This window comes from Corylus avellana, chromosome 3 (genome assembly GCF_965113065.1).
Source record: "Corylus avellana chromosome 3, dhCorAvel1.hap1.2, whole genome shotgun sequence".
Lineage (NCBI taxonomy): Eukaryota > Viridiplantae > Streptophyta > Magnoliopsida > Fagales > Betulaceae > Corylus > Corylus avellana.
In genome coordinates, this window is record NC_142492.1 from 26,202,564 (window position 1) to 26,225,994 (window position 23,431).

Sequence of the window (23,431 nt, forward strand, 5' to 3'; positions counted from 1 at the left end):
CTCTCTCTCATAATTTGTGTTTCAACCGTTTTCTCTCTCTCTCTCTCTCTCTCTCTCCCTCTATCTCCATTTAATTGTCTTAAATCTCTTTCCCATAATTTGTGTTTCTATCGTTTTTTTTTTAAAATTAATTCTGCTAACTCTCTCCCATAATTTGTGTTTCAACCGTTTTTTGTCTCTCTCTCTTTCTCTCTCTCTCTCTCTCTCCCCCTATCTCCACTTAATTGTCTTAAATCTCTCTCTTTCTCCCTCTATCTCAATTTAAATGTCTTAAACTAATTCTATGGTTTAAGACAATTAATTGTGCTAACTTTCACTCTCCCATAATTTGTGTTTCAATCGTTTTTTTTTTTAAAAAAAAAATTAATTGTGCTAACTCTCTCCCATAATTTGTGTTTCAACTGTTTTTTGTCTCTCTCTCTCTCTCTCTCTCTCTCTTCCTCTATCTCCACTTAATTGTCTTAAATCTCTCTCCCATAATTTGTGTTTCAATAGTTTTTTTTTTTTAATTAATTGTGCTAACTCTCTCCCATAATTTGTGTTTCAATCATTTTTTGTCTCTCTCTCTCTCTCTCTTTCTCTATCCCCACTTAATTGTCTTAAATCTCTCTCCCATAATTTTATATCTGAATTCCTTTTTTTTTTTTTTTTAATTAATTGTGATAATTCTCACTCTCCCATAATCTCTCTCTCTTTCTCTCTCTCTCTCTCTCTCTCTCTCTCATAATTTATGTTTCAACCGTTTTTTTTTACTATAATTTTATATTTGAACCTTTTCTTCTCTCTCTAAACTAATTATATGGTTTAAGTGTCTTAACTATTTCTCTCTCCCATAATTTTGTCTCTCTCTCTCTCCCATAATTTTCTCCACTTAAATGTCTTAAATCTCTCTCTCTCTCCCATAATTTATGTTTGAACCAATTTTTTGATTTTTTATTTGTAATGCATTGAGTTGTCTTAATGAAGAATATAAAAGGTTTTCAAATTCTCTATTTCTCTCTCTTTATTTAATTTTCTTTTTATCTTCTCTTGCTTTATGTTTATATCTTAATGTGAGATATATTATTATATATATATATTCATCATCATCATAATGCATTGAATTGTCTTAATGAAGAAAACAAAAGGTTTTCAAATTCTCTATTTCTCTCTCTTTATTTAATTTTCTTTTTATCTTCTCTTCCTTTATGTTTATATCTCAATATGAGACAATTAAAATATATGAGTTTTATTTATAATATATTTAATTGTCTTAATGAAGAAAACAAATGGTTCCCAAATTCTTTCTTTCTCTCTCTGTTTATTTTTTTTTTTCTCTTCTCTTGCTTTCCCATAATTTGTGTTTCTATCGTTTTTTTTTTAAAAAAATTAATTCTGCTAACTCTCTCCCATAATTTGTGTTTCAACCGTTTTTTGTCTCTCTCTCTCTCTTTCTCTCTCTCTCTCTCTCCCCCTATTTCCACTTAATTGTCTTAAATCTCTCTCTTTCTCCCTCTATCTCAATTTAAATGTCTTAAACTAATTCTATGGTTTAAGACAATTAATTGTGCTAACTTTCACTCTCCCATAATTTGTGTTTCAATCGTTTTTTTTTTTTTAAAAAAAATTAATTGTGCTAACTCTCTCCCATAATTTGTGTTTCAACTGTTTTTTGTCTCTCTCTCTCTCTCCCTCTATCTCCACTTAATTGTCTTAAATCTCTCTCCCATAATTTGTGTTTCAATAGTTTTTTTTTTTTAATTAATTGTGCTAACTCTCTCCCATAATTTGTGTTTCAATCGTTTTTTGTCTCTCTCTCTCTCTCTCTCTCTCTCTCTTTCTCTATCCCCACTTAATTGTCTTAAATCTCTCTCCCATAATTTTATATCTGAATTCCTTTTTTTTTTTTAATTAATTGTGATAATTCTCACTCTCCCATAATCTCTCTCTCTCTCTCTCTCTCATAATTTATGTTTCAACTGTTTTTTTTAATATAATTTTATATTTGAACCTTTTCTTCTCTCTCTAAACTAATTATATGGTTTAAGTGTCTTAACTATTTCTCTCTCCCATAATTTTGTCTCTCTCTCTCTCCCATAATTTATGTTTGAACCAATTTTTTGATTTTTTATTTGTAATGCATTGAGTTGTCTTAATGAAGAATATAAAAGGTTTTCAAATTCTCTATTTCTCTCTCTTTATTTAATTTTCTTTTTATCTTCTCTTGCTTTATGTTTATATCTTAATGTGAGATATATTATTATATATATATATTCATCATCATCATAATGCATTGAATTGTCTTAATGAAGAAAACAAAAGGTTTTCAAATTCTCTATTTCTCTCTCTTTATTTAATTTTCTTTTTATCTTCTCTTCCTTTATGTTTATATCTCAATATGAGACAATTAAAATATATGAGTTTTATTTATAATATATTTAATTGTCTTAACGAAGAAAACAAAAGGTTCCCAAATTCTTTCTTTCTCTCTCTGTTTATTTTTTTTTTTCTCTTCTCTTGCTTTCCCATAATTTGTGTTTCTATCGTTTTTTTTAAAAAAAAATTAATTCTGCTAACTCTCTCCCATAATTTGTGTTTCAACCGTTTTTTGTCTCTCTCTCTCTTTCTCTCTCTCTCTCTCTCCCCCTATTTCCACTTAATTGTCTTAAATCTCTCTCTTTCTCCCTCTATCTCAATTTAAATGTCTTAAACTAATTCTATGGTTTAAGACAATTAATTGTGCTAACTTTCACTCTCCCATAATTTGTGTTTCAATCGTTTTTTTTTTTAAAAAAAAATTAATTGTGCTAACTCTCTCCCATAATTTGTGTTTCAACTGTTTTTTGTCTCTCTCTCTCTCTCCCTCTATCTCCACTTAATTGTCTTAAATCTCTCTCCCATAATTTGTGTTTCAATAGTTTTTTTTTTTTAATTAATTGTGCTAACTCTCTCCCATAATTTGTGTTTCAATCGTTTTTTGTCTCTCTCTCTCTCTCTCTCTCTCTCTCTCTCTTTCTCTATCCCCACTTAATTGTCTTAAATCTCTCTCCCATAATTTTATATCTGAATTCCTTTTTTTTTTTAATTAATTGTGATAATTCTCACTCTCCCATAATCTCTCTCTCTCTCTCTCTCATAATTTATGTTTCAACTGTTTTTTTTAATATAATTTTATATTTGAACCTTTTCTTCTCTCTCTAAACTAATTATATGGTTTAAGTGTCTTAACTATTTCTCTCTCCCATAATTTTGTCTCTCTCTCTCTCCCATAATTTTCTCCACTTAAATGTCTTAAATCTCTCTCTCTCTCCCATAATTTATGTTTGAACCAATTTTTTGATTTTTTATTTGTAATGCATTGAGTTGTGTTAATGAAGAATATAAAAGGTTTTCAAATTCTCTATTTCTCTCTCTTTATTTAATTTTCTTTTTATCTTCTCTTGCTTTATGTTTATATCTTAATGTGAGATATATTATTATATATATATATTCATCATCATCATAATGCATTGAATTGTCTTAATGAAGAAAACAAAAGGTTTTCAAATTCTCTATTTCTCTCTCTTTATTTAATTTTCTTTTTATCTTCTCTTCCTTTATGTTTATATCTCAATATGAGACAATTAAAATATATGAGTTTTATTTATAATATATTTAATTGTCTTAATGAAGAAAACAAAAGGTTCCCAAATTCTTTCTTTCTCTCTCTGTTTATTTTTATTTTTTCTCTTCTCTTGCTTTCCCATAATTTGTGTTTCTATCGTTTTTTTTTTAAAAAAATTAATTCTGCTAACTCTCTCCCATAATTTGTGTTTCAACCGTTTTTTGTCTCTCTCTCTCTCTTTCTCTCTCTCTCTCTCTCCCCCTATTTCCACTTAATTGTCTTAAATCTCTCTCTTTCTCCCTCTATCTCAATTTAAATGTCTTAAACTAATTCTATGGTTTAAGACAATTAATTGTGCTAACTTTCACTCTCCCATAATTTGTGTTTCAATCGTTTTTTTTTTAAAAAAAAAAATTAATTGTGCTAACTCTCTCCCATAATTTGTGTTTCAACTGTTTTTTGTCTCTCTCTCTCTCTCCCTCTATCTCCACTTAATTGTCTTAAATCTCTCTCCCATAATTTGTGTTTCAATAGTTTTTTTTTTTTAATTAATTGTGCTAACTCTCTCCCATAATTTGTGTTTCAATCGTTTTTTGTCTCTCTCTCTCTCTCTCTCTCTCTCTCTCTCTTTCTCTATCCCCACTTAATTGTCTTAAATCTCTCTCCCATAATTTTATATCTGAATTCCTTTTTTTTTTTTAATTAATTGTGATAATTCTCACTCTCCCATAATCTCTCTCTCTCTCTCTCTCTCATAATTTATGTTTCAACTGTTTTTTTTAATATAATTTTATATTTGAACCTTTTCTTCTCTCTCTAAACTAATTATATGGTTTAAGTGTCTTAACTATTTCTCTCTCCCATAATTTTGTCTCTCTCTCTCTCCCATAATTTATGTTTGAACCAATTTTTTTGATTTTTTATTTGTAATGCATTGAGTTGTCTTAATGAAGAATATAAAAGGTTTTCAAATTCTCTATTTCTCTCTCTTTATTTAATTTTCTTTTTATCTTCTCTTGCTTTATGTTTATATCTTAATGTGAGATATATTATTATATATATATATTCATCATCATCATAATGCATTGAATTGTCTTAATGAAGAAAACAAAAGGTTTTCAAATTCTCTATTTCTCTCTCTTTATTTAATTTTCTTTTTATCTTCTCTTCCTTTATGTTTATATCTCAATATGAGACAATTAAAATATAGGGAAATTGTATATAAAATCCTTAGGTAAACGCGCCTTTATTAAAAACTCCCTGGGTTTTTTTTTCTCGAAAATTTAGTCATTGGGTCACTCGAAACTACTAGAAACTCCATACCGTTAATTTTTGGTAACTGCCGTTATTTGAATGAAACGAACCGTTTCACTTAAGTCCACCTAAGTGGAATTTTTGTATCCTACGTGTTCACATTGGACACGTAGGATATAAAACTCACCGTTTTGGACCATCCAAAACGGTGAGTTTTATATAACTAGATGGCTTCTTTTTTGAAACCCTTCCATACGGACCATACGGATGCTACGAACCACCCGAGACAACCAGCGGCAAGCCAGCGACGCAGCAGACGCCACCGACCCAGACCCCGCCGGCGACAGAACCACCGGAGACAGAACCCACCGGCGACAATACCCACCGTTTTGGACCACCAATTCCGGCGTCACTTTTCCGGCTACGTTTCTGTCGATTCACACTATTTTGAATCGGAAAAATCTGGTTTCGACGAAGGTATTTTCCGAAATTTCTCTGTGGGTTTTGTTGATTGACTGAAATGGAAGCCTTTAATAGTTGTGTTTAGATATTTCTTGTTGTGTTGGAAGCTTTTGGTCGAAACCCCATCCCCAACCATTTTTTGTCCAACATCTGTCGAATATTCCACTTTTGAGCCAATATTATTGTTGATTGGCAGTGGGTGTGGTCCACCTTGGTTGTGGTCCTGGAAAGAGACTGTTTTTTTCGTGTGCACTGGCAAGTTGGTCAAGGGGGATTGTTTCATCTGTATAATTATTTATTTTATTTTGTTGCTTCTCTACTCAAATGGTGGATTGCCGAGGACATGAAAATAGGAATTCTTTGTGCATAGTTTACGCCAGTTTCATCATTCTACAATTGAGCAGTATTTTTTGAATTTTTTTTTTTTTTTACCTAATAGTTCATGCCATACTTGCCATACTTTTCTATGCATGTCTTTGTTTTTAGGTCCTCCAATATTGTTGCCACCTTTTTTAGTTGATGAGAAGAAAGGTCAATTACTGAAAGAAATGTTAATCATATTAGTATTAACATTTGGAAGAAAAGTATTTTTCAATGGAGAAAAAAGTGGTATTATTGTTGCGATATGATAGATTGTGGTTGGTTGGGTTTTAATGACTTTGTAAATTTTTTTAGGGAAGTTTCATCATTCTACAATTGAGCAGTATTATATACGTGGTTGGATGCTATGGCTAATTTCTTCTTATTGCATGCTTGATTACACTGCATATTTGCATGTTTGTAGGGACATGAGAATAATCTTTTGGCAAGCTTGATTTTATTTTTCTTTTATGAGCTTGATTATTCTCTCACATGTCAGTTATATATTGTTAGGTTCATATTATAAGATGAACAGGAGGAAGAAAGATTTCGGGATAGGAGACAATGAAAGCGAATTCTACGATGGGAAGATGAAAAAGGTTTGTGAATTTTAATTAGTGAAACCCATCCATTAGGGAATTGTGATTACTTCTAATAATTGTGGGTTTCACCGTAGAATGAGCAGTCAATGTCGTCGGCATCCATGACATCATCGGTGAAAGAAGATATGGAACCTGTGCAGTGTAGGTGCGGACTTACAAGCCCAATTATAACATCCACTACTATAAAAAATCCTGGGAGGCGATTCTATGGGTGTGCTATGTATGACCGTAAAAAGGTATTTGAATTTGGATAATTTGGTTTTACGAAATAGTTATTACTTTGTGCTTGTTCGTAATTATCAGATTTTTTTTTGTGTAATTACAGAAAGCTGGCCAATGTCCTTTTTTCCAATGGTATGACAAAGAAACCTGTGCTCGCGGAAGGGATGTCCTACCTGCGCTGTATAAACAAGTTCATTCCCTGAAATGTGAAGTGTCATTACTTAGGGGCAAACTAACGATCCAAACATATTTGTTGGTTTTTTTGTTGGTGATTTGTGTACTGTTGATTTGTCTAAGGTTGATGGGGCATTGAGGCATGAGAATGAGGCAATTAGATTATTATCAGTGAAATAGACTATCTGTTTTGTTGTTGTCAAGGATATTGTTTACTTACCTATGTTGTCCACGTGGATATATGGTTATGGCTTCTATGTAACAATTATGTAAAAATCCTGCTTGTTCGTAATTATCAGGTTGTTCGTAATTATCAAGTCGGCTGATTACTTTTATGGAACAACTATTTCCATGCATTAGTTTTATTTGTATGCGGCAATTTATGATTATTTGTATGTTGCTCTTAAGTCTGAAATATTGAACCCTACAATATAATTTGCAGGCATAATTAATTTTATCCGTCCACTAATACAATCTGGAATTGGTAATTGTCATGACGAAATTTAAAAATGTAATTCAATAACTAACAGTACACGTTTAATGTTTAATGAACAACATTGAAGCTAACAAGCACATAAAGTCCCAAAATGAATACCCCAATTGTTTTTATATTACAAACATAAAACCAAAAAAACCCGACATATCACTTGATTATAAAATGTGTATGCGGGAAAAAGGCAAAATGAAGAGATCTGATAAGTTTCAGCTTGTGATCATTGCGTGGCACTACTTCCACGGCTTCTTAGTACACGTGTAGCCCTACGTGTACTACCACGATGTGATGATTCCGCTGTTGCTTCTGCCTGTGGTTCATGTTGGGATCCAAAGGATGCGTTAACAAAAATAATAATTATTTGCAGATACCAAAAAAAAAAAAAAAAAAAGAAGAAAAAAGAAGAAAAACCGGAAATCAGTGTGAATATTACAAATTAAGCACAAGTATATGAGTTTTTTAAGTACAAAAAAAAAACTGCAGACTAATTTACTAAATTAAATCACCAATTTCAAACATTCAGATATTAGTGGGCAGCTATGGAGTCATCGGGAAATAACAGTTTTGTTAATAAAAAAAAAATAAAAAATAAGAGTTTAAAAACTTGAATTTTACCTGTGACTGAGTAGCCCTACGTGTACGCACACTTGGCTGTGATGACTCGTGGGCTTCTGCCGCTGCCTGTGATTCATGTTGGGATCCAAAAAATGCGTTAAAAAAAAGGGGGGGGGGGCGCGGGGGAATCATCGTGAAATAAGAGTTTTCTTAACCACAAAAAAACTTGGATTTTACCTGTGCCTGAGTAGCCCTACGTGTACGCACACTTGGCTGTGATGACTCGTGGGCTTCTGCCGCTGCCTGTGATTCATGTTGGGATCCAAAAAATGTGTTAAAAAAAGGGGGGGGGGGGGGGGGCGCGGGGGAATCATCGTGAAATAAGAGTTTTCTTAACCACAAAAAAACTTGGATTTTACCTGTGCCTGAGTAGCCCTACGTGTACGTACACTTTGCTGTGATGACCCGGGGACTTCTGCCTCTGCCTGTGGTTCATGTTCGGATCCAAAAAATGTGTTAAAAGAAAAAAAAAAAGCTCTTTGGAGCAACCTATATGTCTCAACGTATGGAAAATAGCTCTTTGACATAGTATAAACATATTCTAGAAATGAAAAATCCGCCCACCAAAAAGGGTATCATACTATTATCACTATTTACAAAACTCAAAAATATTTTCTAATTCTAATAGCCAAAACAACCCTTTATTTCAAGTAATTTCTATTCCACATGTAGCTTCCATAGCTTCATCTATGTACCACAACAAACCAATATAACCAAGCATTCTTAAGATACATCCTTCAACAACCAATAACAAGAATTATTTTTCATCTTCACAATCCAACTTGTAATAATTTATCCAATCAAGTAACAACACTTCATCACTCACAAAACAATAAGAGATATCATGCCTTAATCAAGGGAAACATCCTCAAAACCACCAAACAATTCAATCAAAACACCCATTTTCCATCGAAAACTCCACCAGAAATAACCCCAGAAATCCGTTACTTTAGCTTTTTCAGTTTCAGCCAATGTCCACAAATATCCAGGAAATCAACCCACAAATTTGTGTTCAACTCTCCCCAATCGGTATGGACCAAGAACTAAAACTTCATTTTAGCCAAAAAACAAAAATCGGAAACCAACCCAAAACTAAACCATAATCTGTTAAACACAAATCAGAACATCAAAACAATCTCCATAAATTTCAGCATGAGAACATTCCACTAAATTTGGCCAAAACAACAACTAAATCAGTTCCATTGCCAAACCAAAAACTTACAAAAATCTACACAAAATTTCCAACACCCAATCAGAATCAGAGAGACAATCCAACAAGATCTACCTACAAAATTTAATAATTATTATATTACTTGTACAATAATAATTAAGTTAACAAATTTTGGAATATGAACCTTATGTTGTAAAATGTATTTGTTTTACCTGTGCTTGAGCAGCATCTTTTTTCGGCTTATATTTCTTCGGTTTCCACCTCTTCCGGTCCGGGTTCAAAGGTAAATGACAACCTTTATAATTATGCCCTAAACCCCCACAATTTCCACATTTAACGATATATCCACTACGGGTTAGCTTGTAGGGGTTAGTCGGCTCATCTACAGCTTTTCGCCTACTAATCTTTGGTCGACCAGGAGCCCTTCTAATGATAGGTGGCTGGATTTCATCGCATGGATCATCAGCTGGCCATGTCTGCGGACATTCCATGCCATAAACTCGAGCTGCATATCCTTGCATATACTTGTCCATCTTGTAATAATCATCCAAATAATCCTCTGGTTTTTGTTTATGCATGTAAATTGCAGCACAAGCATGTGAGCAAGGGATCCCACTCACCTGCCATCTTCCACATGTGCATGTGCGATGATCTAACCGGACTAAATGCCGTGGCTCGTATATGTGCTCGATCTCAAACTCCAACTCATTCTGCCACCGACTAATACAATTCCTTGCATCGCTTTTTGACCTCTCCAATTTTTTCTGGATCTTTGGGCATATTGTGTAGTGCGTCGACCGGATTCCATTCCTTTTCTGCTGGAAGCGTGCCATTATTTGCAGACGAATTTCTTCAAGCATAGTCAGTATAGGCTTAATCCTAGCTTCCTTAATCCACGCGTTAAAGCTCTCAGCCAAGTTGTTTAATAACATATCACTTTTGGTTTGGCAGTTGAAAGCATGTCTGGACCATGATGCTTTAGGTACACCACTAAGGTAATCGTGTGCACCTTTCTCCATTGACATTATATTCCGCATGTGATGGTCAAACGCATAAACATTGGAGGCACGTGCAGCCTCCCACAACTCATCCTTCATAGCTTTCCCTGTGTAGCCTTTCGCTTTGAGGTTCGCACGTAGGTGCCGAACACAAAAGCGATGCTCAGCGTGTGGCAACACAGCCTCAACCGCAATTCCAAGCCCCTACACACATAAATTTATGTTAAATTATATGTAATAACATAAAGGAATAAAATAATACAATAAGAACATAAATAGTATTTTACACCAAATACCTTCTGTCTGTCAGACATTATAGTCCAACCAAGTCCGCCATCTGGCCCGCATAAGCCCTCAAATAAAATGGCAATAAACCACTGCCATGAATCTCTTGTCTCTGCCTCGGCCACAGCAATTGCAATGGGGAACATATCGTCGTTGCCATCCTTGCCTATGGCACACAACAATTGCCCCCCATAGTCCCCCTTCATATGACAAGCATCTAAACAAATTATGGGCCGACACCCATGTATGAACCCCTTCTTGCATGCATCAAGACAAATATACATCCTCTGAAAGAATGCTCCATCTCTGTGTACAAAAGCACTACTATCAGGGTTGGTGCTGAGTATTGCCATTGCATATCGCCGTGTGAGGCGATATTGCTTAGAGTGCCTACCAAAAAGTTGATGTAATGCCTCCTTCTTCGCTCTATAGCAACGATCAATAGGAACATCGACGTTAAGGTCTCTCTTCACCCTCTATTTCAATGCATATGGTGTCCACGTGGGGTCATCCTTGAAGTCCCTCTTATAAGTACGAACAAGATACTCAACATCGCATCTGGAGTTTTCGTATTGATTACCACAAATATGAACCGGGTAGTACGTCTTAATTTGAAAACAAGTCCTGGTAGCATCAGTAGAGGCATGAATCCTCCATGAGCAATGCCCTAATTTACAGACTGCACTCACCCTACTCGTGTCATTGTGCTTGTAGTTGTAATCAAACCCTTTTCTGCACAGCATGCGTCTTCAGTGCCATCTTGAATGAACCTGAATCTGCAAATTGATCCCCAAGCTCAAACGTCACTGGAATCTTCAAGTCATGCTTCAGATTGAACTGTCTATACCGCTTCCTTTTTTTTCCAACCTCGTCAGCGTCACTTTCTTGCAAACTTGCAAGACCATCACTTTCATCATCAGATTCCTCATCCCCCAAATCGGCTCCTTTCTCACCTATGTTAATGTCAACTTTTTTCCCACCATTTGGACGTCTCATCCTTCTCTTTTCTGACATCATCAGCATCATAGAAAAGGTCCTCATCCTCGCCATCAGTTGCTTCGAAGTCAGTCAACAGCTCCTTGAAAACTTCATCAATATCCTCTTCCACTTTCTTCTTCCGTGGCCTACCACCACGTCCTTTTTTTTTGTACCAGTTTCGGGCACGGTGTCTGCACCAACATTCGGATTGTCTTCCTCGTCCTGGAAAACCGGTTGAGCAACCTGTCTCCTTCTTCTTCTGCGTACTGAAAAAATATATACAAAAATTAAAATAAAAAACCAAAAACAAAAGAATCAACTAATTAAAAACCATAAATAATCATGACAACATAAAGTTAGTTGCTGGTGAATATTATTTCTAAAAAAATAAATAAAATAAGAATACAACTCAATTTCAGTTTGTATGTACCTCCTCGGCTGGTGGTCGGTTCCCCGCTTGGTTTCTTGGATGGCGTAATATAACGGGCAGCCTTAGTTTTAACTCGTGGGCTTTTGAAATGTCTTGATTGAGAATTTCCACCTTCTCCACCTTGTCCTTGTACATCTCCATCTTGGCGTGCAGCATTAGGTATGTCCTCCATCCCTAAAAGAAACAATCAAATTTGTTGTTAGTCATTCGGGAAGGGAAGGCTAAGTGCTGTCATGATATATTATTTGAAAAAACAATTAAGTTAACAAATAAGAAATAAGTATACTACCTTCAGCCCTAGGTATTTCATCCACCCCGTCACCTTCTCCATCTCCGTCATGAAGGGGAGGACTAGGTATCTCACCCACCCCGCCACCACCTTCTGCATCTACATCATGACGGGGAGCCGTAGGTATCTCACCCACCCCACCACCACCTTCTCCATCTCCATCATGCCGAGCAGTACTAGGTATCTCACCCACCCCGCCACCACCTTCTCCATGTTGTCTTTCAACAGCTTCAAGAAATAAATGCTCCTCTACCATTATAGCACTGTCCACCATATGCTCAACATATAAATGAACATCTTGTGATCTGTACTCAGCCATAATATTTACAAAATCTACAACGTCTGCATCACTATTTAAAGATATCACTTGATTATGTGGACTATCACCGACATTATACCAACATCTAAAGTCGCTCATGTATCCTAAGTCACGAACCAACTCTTTCACTTCCCACATACTAAAATAGTCAACATCATAGCCTTTCACTTCATGGACGTCGCCACCAATGTATTTAAATGGGGTATGGGTCATTGTCCCACCGTGGTGCATGATTATATTGACAGCTATATCTGTAAACATATAAAAAAGTGTAAGAAAAATATAAAAGAGTGTAAGAAAAAATGTTTGTCCATACAAGAAAACACAAAAACAATAATATCTATCTATTGCATGAAATAGATTACGTGCATGTTTTGGACTCAAGATGCCCAACTTAAGCTGATTTTGGATGTTAGGTTGACATAGTTGACAACCATTCATTTGGGAAAAAAGGACAAAACATAATAGTAATAAGGGAACTACTAGAAACTCCCTGGGTATTGTTTTTTCTGAAATTTAGTCCTTGGGTCACTCGGAACTACTAGAAAATCCTTACCGTTAATATAGGTAAAAGAAGCAGGTTTAAGTTACATTTGCTACTTAATAACTTTCCATAGGATCAATATTTTGCCAAAGTCACCATTACATTATATTAATATACATGTCCATCATGCTTGCTAAATATTAAGAGAATGCGATATTTACATGATGTAAAAGAGCATTTACAATAGACTATTTAAATAAAAGTTAAATTTGAGAAGAAAAATTTATTTTATCAAATTTAAAGAGCCACTTTTAAAATGAGACAAATTTCTTCCAAACTAATTGGGAGGAAATTTCATTCAACCTATTCTAATAAGAGCATCTTCAAAAGAATAGTCAAATTCCTAATAATAATAAGATCTAACTATTATGAGTGCTTTTTCGTCTTCAGCAGAATAGGCAACTTAACTTTTTCTCATTTAGTGTCTAAGAGCATCTCCATCAATAATAGTCCGAATACCTACCGAAAAATTACAACTATCTACTTTAGCTACTACTTTTTCTCTATGATCTCTCCAACAAATTATCTATTTCTTTCACTACTTGCATTTAAATATTATTTCTCATTCTTATATCCTTGCATTTAAATGTTATATTCTTTTTTTTTTAAGTATACGTTGACATTGAAGTCATTAAATTATTCTTCCCAAATATTATATTGAAAAATATGGAATCAATTTCAAGTATTCAATTGCCATTGAAATCATGAAGTTATTCTCAAGCATTTAAAAATAAAAAATAAAAACGTGTAATCAATAGAGGACCATGTAAACTAGCAAATACAAAGCCATAAGTGTGATCAACAATAAGTATCAGAAAAACAAAGCAACATAAAACAACCGACCAAAGCAAAAAAAAATGAAACTAAATGGAAATATCTAAAAAAAAAAAAGGAATACAAGAGAAACAGGAATATCAATAAACAAAGGAACCCATTGATTTTTCGTCCATTGTTTATTATCTAGTGCGTGAAAACCTATTCACTGTTCACACTAGGTGAAAAATCTGCAACTTAGCTATTCGGTTGGAAACCAAAAATGACTCAAAATAGTCAAATAACCGCAACCATAACCGCAACCATAACCGATATGCCGATTAGCGGTTAATTGTAAATGATACAACGTTAACCATAATCTAATCCATAAAGTTCTTTCACTTTTTCCATTGCAATTAGAGTAACCATTCAAAATTACTGAACTTCACCAAATGTTGAGAGAAAAATTGAGTGAGCTAAAGTTTTTTTTCTGTTTTTTAACAGTATATTGAGCAAGTTGAGTTGTACATTAAATGGAAGGAAATTAAGCCCCACATAAAAAAATTGATAGAATCCCTTCTGCCTAACACGACAAAATCAGTCTCTTTCCAGGACCATACAGTGCACACGAAAAAAACAGTCTCTTTCCAGGACCACAACCAAGGTGGACCACACCCACTGCCAATCAACAATAATATTGGCTCAAAAGTGGAATATTCGACAGATGTTGGACAAAAAATGGTTCGGGATGGGGTTTCGACCAAAAGCTTCCAACACAACAAGAAAATTCAAAACACAACTATTAAAGGCTTCCATTTCAGTCAATCAACAAAACCCACAGAGAAATTTCGGAAAATACCTTCGTCGAAACCAGATTTTTCCGATTCAAAATATTGTGAATCGACGGAAACCTAGCCGGAAAAGTGACGCCGGAATTGATGGTCCAAACGGTGGGTACTGTCGCCGGTGGCCTCTGTCGCCGGTGGGTTCCGTCTCCGGTGGTTCTGTCGCCGGCGGGGTCTGGGTCGGTGGCGTCTGCTGCGTCGGTGGCTCGCCGCTGGTTCTATCGGGTGGGTTTCGTATGGTCCGTATGGTCCGAATGGGTTTCAAAAAATAACCCCTCAAGTTATATAAAACGCACCGTTTTGGATGGTCCAAAACGGTGAGTTTTATATCCTACGTGTCCAATGTGAACACGTAGGATACAAAAATTCCACATAGGTGGACTTAAGTGAAACGGTTCGTTTCATTCAAATAACGGCAGTTACCAAAAATTAACGGTATGGAGTTTCTAGTAGTTTCGAGTGACCCAAGGACTAAATTTTCGAGAAAAAAAAACCCAGGGAGTTTTTAATAAAGGCGCGTTTACCTAAGGATTTTATATACAATTTCCCTAAAATATATGAGTTTTATTTATAATATATTTAATTGTCTTAATGAAGAAAACAAAAGGTTCCCAAATTCTTTCTTTCTCTCTCTATTTATTTTTCTTTTTCTCTTCTCTTGCTTTTTATTTATATCTCAATGTTCCTCTGTCAATTTCACACTCAAATCAGGAAAAAGACAAGACTGCAAGAGAGAGGTAGAAAGAGTTTCTAATCGTTGTTTCTCAATGATTTCTTTTCTTTATTTTATTTTTTTGCAAGAATAGTTCTTTTAAATTTTCCAATCGTTGTTTCTCAATGAAAAATTATACTATTCTCAATGAAGAGTAGAATAGTTATTTTCAATTATATTAGTATTTTCATTTTATTCGTTTTTTTTATCTTTATTTTCGGTGCTTATGTTCTTCCATTTTTGTTTTTGTCCCTTATATTTTTTTCTAATTTTTTTTTTCTTCTCTTACTTTCTATTTATATCTCAATGTTCCTTTGTAAATTTTACAATCAATTTAGAAAAAAACAAGAGAGAGAGAGAAAGAGATTTGCATTGCTACTTCTCAATGAAAAATTATACTATAGTTATTTTTTTATATATATTTTTTTTTCTAGAACAGTTCTTTTCAATTTTTCAATCGTTGTTTCTTAATGAAAAATTATACTATAGTTTTTTTTTTTTTTTAATCTAGAATAGTTATTTTCAATTAGTATTTTTTTTTTCCTTTTTTTTATCTTTATTTCCGGTGCTTATGTTCTTCCTTTTTTTTTTTTGTCCCTTATTTTTTTCTTCTAATTTATATATTATTTTTGATTCAAATGATTAATTTTCTTTGGTAAATTTTACATTGAACTCAAGAAATAATAATGAGAGAGAGTTTCTTATCGTTATTTTTGGTTGATAATTTTTTAGTTTGTACATATTGTTGTTCATTGAGTGATTTAATTTTTTTTATCTGTTTACATGCTTAATTAATGGATGACATTGGTTTTTAAGGTTTCATTGGAATTGAGAAACGTATACAGTAGAAAAAGACAATTCTTTCAATTATATTAAAATTTTATTTTTAGTTTTTTATTTTATCTTTATTTAATGTATTTATGTTCTTCCATTGTTATCCCTTAAATTTTCTACTAATTTATATATTATTTATTCAAATTGAATATTTTTCTTTTGTAAATTTCACATTGAATTAAGAAATGATAGTGAAAGAGTTTCTTATCATTATTTTTGGTACGGTGTAGGATGCTTTTTTAGATTATGTCAATGTTCATTGTGTAGATTTTTTCGTCTTTGTTTTCCTGTATGTCTTAAAATTAGTTTCATTTACTTTATATATGTGAAGGATGGCTGTTAAAAAAAAAAAAAAAATTGGTTATGTTCTTCCATTTTTTTCCCTTAAATTTTATACTAATTTATATATTATTTTTTCAAATTGATTAGTTTTCTTTTGTAAATTTCACGTTGAATTAAGGGAAATGATAGTGAAAAAATTTCCTATCATTATTTTTGGTACGATGTATAATTAGATTATGTCAATATTCCTGCCAATATTTTTTTATCTCTTTCATTTTTAAAAAGAAAAATTAAACTACCAACATTCTTTTGTTTACAAAATTAGTAAACATAACTGTAATCAAATATCAATATGCTCATATATTTTAGAACACTTCTTTATTTTTGTTAGTGTAATAGAAAAATTTCTCAAAAAAATTGTTTATGAGGAGAAAGTTCAACTCCTGAAAGACAAAAGTTTACCATAATGGATTGTGTAGTGGAGGAGAAGTGGTGTCATTGTTGGAATATAATGATTAATCAATCATTTTGTATAATTGATTAATCTATGTTTTTATTTTGAATTTTTTTTCCTTTATATTTCATTTTAAACTACATATATGGGAACAAATATTTAATATGTTTCAGTTTATAAGAACTAAAATTTATGAATTTTTAAATTTATTAGATATGTATTGAGTAAAACTATGGTTTAAAAGGATCTTATGAACATTTGTCATTTTTAGTAGCCAATTAGTTAATTAAGAGAAGAAAATAAAAATTGTTGTTGATAATCTTTTAAAGAATTTTTGAGTAAATTACAAAATAAAAGAAAAACCCGGCGCATAGCACGGGCTCTAAGCTAGTTGCATTGTAAATGGGCAGTTTCATGTGATAGTACTTGAACGGCTTGAGTACTTATCCAAATAAGTGAGACTCGAGTAACATCTTATATAAGAATTATCTTATTGCAATATGATACGACAATTTTATTGCACGGAATTCTAAAAGATTCAAACTATTAAATTGGACAACTATAAGCCTGTAAAGGGGAAACAAAATGAGAATGTTTCCATAATTTCATTGCAACCAATAGATAGCAAAATGATGCACAAATTAGCTGGCACTGCCATGAAGTTTTTAAAAGACTAACGAAGTATAACATTTGCCACCAAGATGTGACGTTCTCTCTGAAATACAAATTTTTTGCGTTTTCAAATCGTAATTTTTTAAAAACACAATCTCAAACAATATATTTTCTACAATTTGGTTTGAAATTGTATTTTTTGTTTATAAAATCATAATACCAAACGCATCCGAAGATCTACTTGAAAAAGATATTTTGTCATAAATTATCCTACATCCTTGTGAGCAAATATTGTTCTCATAATTATCTTATAGACAAAATTTCTATTAATAAGCCATTCAAGTATCATCTTGAATGATGACTCACTATTGTTGTAAGTCTAAGTCATTCAAAGTTAAAAGCTTACTATAAAATAGGAAATCAAACTCATCATTACCAACATATTTTACTCTTTCTTCTTACTTCAAATTATAATAATAATAATATATTCAACTCGGACTATCCACTTTGAAAAGTTTAATAATTACTTACGGGCTTACAAGTAAAATTCCTACGAACGATCATTTGCCTGATCGTTCAAAAAAATTGAAGGACTACTGAAGAGCGTGGTTACAGACAGACTTTCGATAATCACCCACCGAAAGGCCTAGAAAGCCTAATAACTAGATTGACAATTAGAATAATTTATCTCTAAAGTTCATTAGCTCTTATTCTAGTATAATCCTTTCGTAAAGTTTATCGCAGTATTAATGATTTGCACGTAATCTAACTAGATGAGCCGCCTTTATTGATCAAAGTGGGTATATTATCATTTCATCCCTTCCTTTGTGTATTACATCATGTTCCCACTAGTGACAACAAACCCTAACATGTTTCCCTTTTCCTTTCTTGTTTGTTTTGTTGTTTTATTGTATATATATATATATATATATATAAAACTGAGTGACAGCAACTCCATTCGATATAGTATTTTAGCTATCTAAACCCAACTTCCCACCAAAATATTCCACTTGTTAAAAAGACAAGTTCTAAGAAAATAGTAATAATGCTTTTCACCTATGTTTTCCAATTTCGTCCTTAATTTTTTTATTTAAAAGCAGGAAAATGTGTTACATAACTTGTTATTAGTGCAAAAATAAACTATTATTTTGGGAAAATAAACAAAAACATCTTTGAATTTTGAGAAGAGTAATTATTTAGGACATTAAAACGAAAATGAGATATTGCAAATATAGTGGTATTTAGAGGGAGGTAAATATAGTTTTCTCATTTTTATTTTTTTATTTTTAAATATAACAGTACTTGAACAATGTTTGAATGGTTAACATTGTCAGAACGGTATTGACCATCGTTTGAAAACTCGAATAGCGTTAGAATGATACATTGTTCATCATTTCCTACTTCTGAAAAACCACATGAATAATGTTCAAATGGTTAACATTGTCTAATCTAGTATGGGGGTACATGGTTGTGTGGTTGACCAATTACCCACTATAATATTATTTGGGGTATATAATCATATACTAATCAATTACCCGATTATCATATGTTTCCCAACTCTACTCCTCCACTTGTATTTATTAGAATTAAAAGTGGCAACTATCCTCCCTCTTAACCCTTAATTAGCCAAATTAAAAATTAAGGTCAACAACAATTGCCCATTTACTAACCCAATTCAAGAAAGAGGAGGGAGTTGGTGATTAACCACTCGAAAATTGGTAGATGGATTCTGGTAGATACCGTCCGGGAACATAGATCAATCCAAGAATGTGCAAACAAAAATTGTTGTCCCACACCAATAATACAACTCCAACACCTACATGTTTTAGATGCCGGCCAAATTTTGTATCAATTATATTTTGTCTCATATTTGATAAAGAAATTCCTAGATCCCCTCATAACTTTAAGAATTATACAATGTTATATATATATATATATATATATATATATGGTTTAACATGAAGCAAAGTCTATTTTCAGAAAATGCAACAAATATAAAAAGTTTTATTTTATTGACAAATGTTAATTTTTTTTATTAGGATAAAGTCCACTTAACTCCCTCAAACTATCACCATAATGACAATCTACCCTCCAAACTATCAATTGCGATAATTTACCTCACAAACTACCAAAACAATGACAATGTACCCCCCCAATGCTATCAAAATGACGAAATTACCTTTATAGAAATTTCGATAAGACAAAAATACCATTAAAATTTTGAAAACAAAATTAAATTTTAGTATTTTTGTTTTTATTTTGGTTAGGATAATTTCATTATTTTGTTAAAATTTGAGGTACATTGTCATTATTTTGATAATTTGGGGAGTAAATTATCACAATTAATAATTTATAAGGTAAATTATTATTAGAGTGGTAGTTTATGGGGATTAAGTGAACTTTGCCATATTTTTTATATCTTCTTTGTATTTTTACTTGATAACTTTATTTGGTCAACCACCAGAGTTAGAAGGTCTTATCTGATGATTACGCATGATCATGAGGATATCTGTTTAATCACGAGGATATCTGTTTATCTACTCCCACTGTCTTGTTGAGAGCGTGTGGCCAACTTCCAAAACCCAAGACCAGGACCTTTTCTTTTTCCTTTTCTTTATTTTTTCCCACTAATCTCATTAATTAGAAGCCAACAAGACATCGTGACTCTATTAATTCATATTATTAACAACAGACACTTGAACGTGCCAACGTGGCTCCTGTACAAAATAATAGTATTTTAAATTAGATGCTGGAAACAAAACAAAAAAAAAAAAATTAATGGTATAAAATTAATTTCAAAATTTTTATAAAAAATAGATAAGTAAATCCTATACTTTTTTTACAATGCTGAAGCCAAATCCATTGATGGTTTTAAATTAAAGTTTCTCATTTTGCTCTCAAACCAGGCTCTATTTGTTAAGGTATTTTGGACAGTATTTTTTTAAAAAAAAAAAAATTTAAAAACTGTTTTGATGTGATATAAAGATAAAAATTGTTTTTTGCATTTTTTTTTAAGGGTGTTTTGTATTTAAGGTGGTTTTTAATGTTTTATTTTGAGCTGAGAAAACAAAAGATATAAAACAAAATGTTTAACAAACTAATAATTCATCCTTCTTCCCCTTTATATCAATCAATTTAATTCTTGATTGTCCCTTCTCCTTAATACTCTAACAAGAATTATTCAAAATTCTTTTCACATTTATATCACTTTTTTTTTTTTTTTTTGAAATATAAAACTTCTATTGATGAAATTTCACGAGCATAAAGCGCTCTGAAAAATCATAGTCAAAAGTTATGAAGGTTACAAAGTCATAAAAAATGACTTCAAGCTTCCGCTAACACATTTACAATAACATTTAAGAAACAGATCTACTTCGTGCATACTAGATTTAGGACATGAGTAGTCCAAATACAAAAACAAAAATAAAAAATAACCAGAAACTAAAAATTCGGCTGTGAGAATTAAGCCCCCATACCAATTTACTTCATCCTCAACTCGAAGGCCAGGACAACAAATTCATACTCAACCCAAAGGCCAGGACAAGCAAAAAAAATAAAAAACAAAAACCCCACAAACAACAGCAGAGGAGCACGACATCATAGACATCCTTTTAAAAGACACGTCTTGATCGAAGAAGACGATTAGATCTAAGGTTGAAGAGATTAGATTTAGATCTACAAACTAGATCTAAAGCAATTCGCCATAAACAGAGATCGGAGAAGCCTACAGAGAAGACACCAAGCACTGCTATCGTGAAAGGAGAGGATCTAGATCTTCCCTCATTTTGAAATTCTTCTTGGTATTATCTAAAAGAGAAGAAGAGAAAGAGAGAGATAAATTCTAGAGAGAAGACAGATACATTTATATCACTTTATAACACTTTTTAGACAAAAACAAAAAATAACCTTAAAAAGTAAATAATGATTCTCTCAATTTTAAATGAAATTAATAGTTATAATCAGCATTTAAAGTTAGTGCATATATGAATGTATTGAACATTATTTAAAATTTTTAAAAGACATACCGATATATACACAGTAAAATACACTAACTTTAAATTCTTACCATAAAATAAATATATTTATTTCTCAAAAATCCTCAACTATTATCACTTCACTCGAAGGCATTAATTAATAACATCCCAAGAATATGGCACCATCATGGTATACTCCTCATGAGTTGTCAAAGCTTGGTCGCTTATTTTGACTTAATATTGATTGGCTACTGTGCAACTTAATTCCGCCAACCCAAAATTCTACCATATAACCTTATCCTAAAATAATAATAATAATAATAATAATAAAAATAAAAAAATAAAAAACCCTTATCCTACCTCGTACACATCATCACTAGAAATTCAATTCCAACACGTGGAGCCACGTCAGAATCTAATAGTTTTAGTCAACCCCTCGAATGATAGGTTGGATGAATTTGGATATATCACCACTACACTTTGGAAATGACAAGGACTAGTTTGATAGAAAGCCAAAACCAAGAGGACAAAAATAATTATTTCCCTTACAATTATTTAATTCACAACGTTACGTAAATTGACCAACATAAGCCCACAAACCATCATTTTATTGGCCAGCCAAAAAAAATACTATTGTCAAGGATGAAAATGTTAAGAGACTAAGAGGTTTAACGCCGAGAAAAGCTCGAATGACCTTCAACAAAAGGGTACATGCACCCTTGTGAACTACTATCGAAGATTTATCAACAGATATAAATTTCTTTTAAAAATTAAATTGTTTCTTGGCTTTGATTTGATATGCGAATCTTACTATGAAAATGACATAAATAGCAAGTCTAATTCTAGCATTGAATAGAACGGCATATAATTTTTTTTTTTGACTCCTCACATCATCTTAAATCCTAGTTCCACTAGCTCACTACTAGTAACAATAATCTTAAGCAAAAGAACACATACTCAATTTTAACTAATATTCAATTTGCAACGTATCTAAACTAAAGATTGTATCAACGTCCCGAAACAATCAAAAATTAAGAATATTATCATTCAGCTCTTTATTTTGGAGAGATCCCTAGTTTGGAGAACCAAAATGTTAGAATGCATATTTTTTACTCTTCAACTGGCTCATTACCTTGTTAAAAAAATTTGGGGAGCATGAACTGTACTCCCACTAGTAATGAGTACTATTCACTCCATACGCCTTAAAAAAATAATAATAATAATAATAAAATAAAATAAAAAGACTCTTAAATGAAAGAGTGAAAATGGATCTCTAGTTTAAGGGTAAAATTTGTGTTCACGTGTTAAGTTTGAGTTATATCAATGAATGAGTATAAAATTATATAGGTCAACTTTAACTTGACTCATTTAATTAAATGGGTTAAATCCCTCAACCATAACCCTATAATTTTGTATTAAGATCGTGTCGGGTTCGTGGATCATGTTAAAAATTGCAAACCATTATATCACGTGTTGCGTTTGGGTTGTTTCGAAGCATTAATATAAGACTATATAAGTCAAACTTAACCCGACCCATTTAATTAAACGAGTCATACTCCTGAATCCCAATCCTTTAATTTCATATTGAGTTCATGTCGTGTCAACTGTCAAGGCATGGGTATAAGCCTATACATGTCAATCATAACCCGACCTAGTTAATTAAACAGGTCAAACTCCTTTACCATGAGTTTCTAATTTTGTATTGGGTTCGAGGGTCATATAAAAAATTGTCAGCCATTATATTATGTGCCGAATTCAGGTCGTATCAATGTATGAGTACAAAACAATATATATCAACCCTAACCCGGCCCAATTAATTAAACGAGTCAGATTCCTTAACCCTAACCATTTAATATTGTGTTGAGTTTGCAAATCGTGTAAAAAATTATCTAGTTTGGAGAGCTAGATGTAGGTGCATTGAAAAAATTAGTAATTAAAATAGAAAATAAAAATGAGTTAAAATAGAAAATAAATAAATAGCCGAACGAAAATGCTATAATGCAATTTATAGATACGGAGTACAACTCAAATGAGTGTTTAGTTTTTTTTTTTTTTTTTTTTTTTTTTTTAATGTTAGGTATTCACAATGGTGTTCTTCTGTCTTAAATATTATTATTTTTTAAAAAAAGCTAAAAAGAAAGTGGCCTGAGAACACCTGGCATATATATATTTGCTTAACCCCCGCT

At 32.3% G+C, this 23,431-nt stretch overlaps 1 protein-coding gene across 1 annotated transcript; it reads right to left on the minus strand.

The window, feature by feature from the left end:
* Positions 1–9,023: 9,023 nt before the first annotated feature.
* Positions 9,024–12,466, minus strand: LOC148587019 (uncharacterized). The gene is made up of 7 exons (XM_088514449.1): positions 12,170–12,466; positions 11,628–11,801; positions 11,371–11,463; positions 10,946–11,275; positions 10,231–10,695; positions 9,149–10,138; positions 9,024–9,050 (listed from the first exon to the last, which is right to left on the minus strand). The coding sequence occupies exons 1-7, from the start codon at positions 12,464–12,466 to the stop codon at positions 9,024–9,026; spliced, it is 2,376 nt and encodes a 791-aa protein (XP_088370575.1).
* Between the last annotated feature and the right edge of the window lie 10,965 nt (positions 12,467–23,431).